The 2,280-nt window shown below is 63.2% G+C and overlaps 1 protein-coding gene across 1 annotated transcript; it reads left to right on the top strand.

Moving 5' to 3' along the window:
• The first annotated feature begins 423 nt into the window (after nucleotides 1-423).
• Nucleotides 424-1,308, top strand: LOC118645338 (actin cytoskeleton-regulatory complex protein PAN1-like). The gene has a single exon (XM_036286210.1). It carries the CDS (start codon nucleotides 424-426, stop codon nucleotides 1,306-1,308), a length of 885 nt encoding a protein of 294 aa, XP_036142103.1.
• The last annotated feature ends 972 nt before the right edge of the window (nucleotides 1,309-2,280 follow it).

The raw sequence follows: 2,280 nt of genomic DNA, 5'->3' as shown, positions 1-2,280 counted from the left end.
CCCGGCACGCTACGAGCCCGGACCGAACAAACCCTGGAGGAGGACCTGCCAGCCGGCCGACCTACCGCGCGGGCGCAACAAATTCAAAAATTGCGCGACCGATTCGAAATCGCCACACGCCGCCAGGAAGAAGCAACCGCAAGGCAAGCCCGATACTACAACCTGCGAAGACGCGACTGGAGACCCGAGATCGGCCAGCAAGTCTATCGCCGCGAACATCCGCTCTCCAACGCGCAGGAAAACTTCGCGGGAAAACTGGCGCCTCGATACACCGGGCCATACACGGTCGACCGCCACATGTCACCTGTCATCGTGCGACTTCGCGACAACAACAACAGAATTATAGGAGCCGTACACGTAAAGGATCTGAAGGAGAGTCCGGACACCGAATAACAACAAAAACGGAGGGTATAAAAAGGAGCGATGAGCCCGCCAGATCAGAGAGTGATCAATAGCAGCAGCAGGATGCCGAAAGCAAGGAGCTCTCTTCGCGACCGTCTCGCCCGCGCCATCGCCGGACCCCCACGGATCCCGACGAGCAGCCGGCCCTTCGAGGCCTCCGCCCGGACACCAGCGCGCAGCCAACGGCGCGAGAACGAGCCGCTCAGCACCGCCGCACCAGCTCCGATCCCGGCTCCGACACCGCCGTCCGGACCACGCCGACCAGCAGTGGCGCGCCAGCGGACGACACGCTCTCGCCAGGAACGGCTGTACGCCGAGGCACCGCCAGCAGTCGACAACGGGCGAAGCGTGTTGCTCGCCACGTTCGGGTCCACATTGTCGGACCTGGACGACGACGACGACAGTGGAGGTGAGTCAACCGCCGTACCGGAGGAGCGCACGACACCCGCGCCGATGCCCGACATAGCAGCGTTGCGCCTCGAGGAGTCCGGTCCTACCGCGCCGCCAGCACCGGCCGCACCGCCACCGACGGCAGTACCAGAGCCCGCACCGCCTCCACCACCGGCCCGGCCACCGTCCGCCGCTGCCAAAACCGCCACAGCTGAACTGACTCAGCCGCCGCTGCCAACGCCGCCGCCGACACCGCCCGCATCGCCCGGGTATTTCACCCGGCCGCAGCCGACACCGACGCCGACCGGGTACTCCACCCAGCCACCGCCGACACCACCATCACCAGCAACTGTGACGCCAACTTCGCCACTCGCCGGCCAATCCGTCATCCCCAGCGAAGTTCTACGGACCATCCCCTGGGAACGGATACCGCCAGGTCGCCGCTACCGCCACCAGGCCCTCGGACACCGCATCGTGGTGAAGCACCAGCCCGACGGGTCGTGGTATATCCACTAATAAAAATCATTCTTTGTACATAGAGACGGGGTCTGCCGAGGGGGAGGTGTAACGAGCCGTTCCTCCGCCGCGTTAAGGCATACGGATACGAGGCCGTTACCCTCCTACCTCGTGTAGTCCCCTCCGCTTATCTCGTTCTCCCCGCACACCTCCGCTCCTCTTATCACCCAACGGGGGCTATAAAAGCCCTCCGCTGGTGATAAGAGATCAGATCTCCCCGGTCTAGCGTATTGAGCCGACCGATCCACTCAGCGAATTGAGCTGAGCACCCAGAGCACGCACTGAGTGCCGAACTTAACCTAAAACCCGGCTTCCCGCACTAGCGCGTACTGAGCGCTTCCTCGCGCCACGTAGTGAGTGGCAGAACACCGCCCCGCTCGTCATCCGGATCCCGGTACGCGTAGTGAGCTACCGATCCCGACCGCACACGGGGACCCCGTACTGAGGGGAAACCGCCGACGCGGAGGATCATCCACGCGGGATGATCCTCGACGATAATAACAGCTGATCGTCGAACAGCTGATCACCGTGGCTGTCGAGCCGAGCTCCGCGCCGTACCGCGCAGTCGCGCACCGCCGCGGCCAATCGTGACGCCGCACCGACCGACTCGGCGAATGCGAACGCCGCACCGCACCGCGCAGCCGCGACCGTAACGCCGCAGCCAATCCGGCTACCACCGCGACCGACACGAACGCCGCCACACATTACACCGCCGCGATTACACCGCCACGAATACTGTAATCCGTAAGACCGGCCGCTAACGCCGATCGACGCACCGACCGACACACGGGCCGTACGCCCGCCGCGGCCAATCCGGCACCGAATACTCGACGCGCACATGCGCCTCGCGACACACGTCGCCATAACCGATCACCCGCGACTCGCATAGCGAGATATTAGTTGTAAGTACTAGAGTAGGGACTTTGTATATATTAGCTAGGATATAGTAGAATAAATATTAATTGTCTAAAC

The sequence above is a fragment of the Monomorium pharaonis genome, chromosome 4, assembly GCF_013373865.1.
Source record: "Monomorium pharaonis isolate MP-MQ-018 chromosome 4, ASM1337386v2, whole genome shotgun sequence".
Taxonomy (NCBI): Eukaryota; Metazoa; Arthropoda; class Insecta; order Hymenoptera; family Formicidae; genus Monomorium; species Monomorium pharaonis.
The sequence above is the reverse complement of the archived record's forward strand: the minus strand, read 5'-3'. Positions and strand labels throughout refer to the sequence as shown.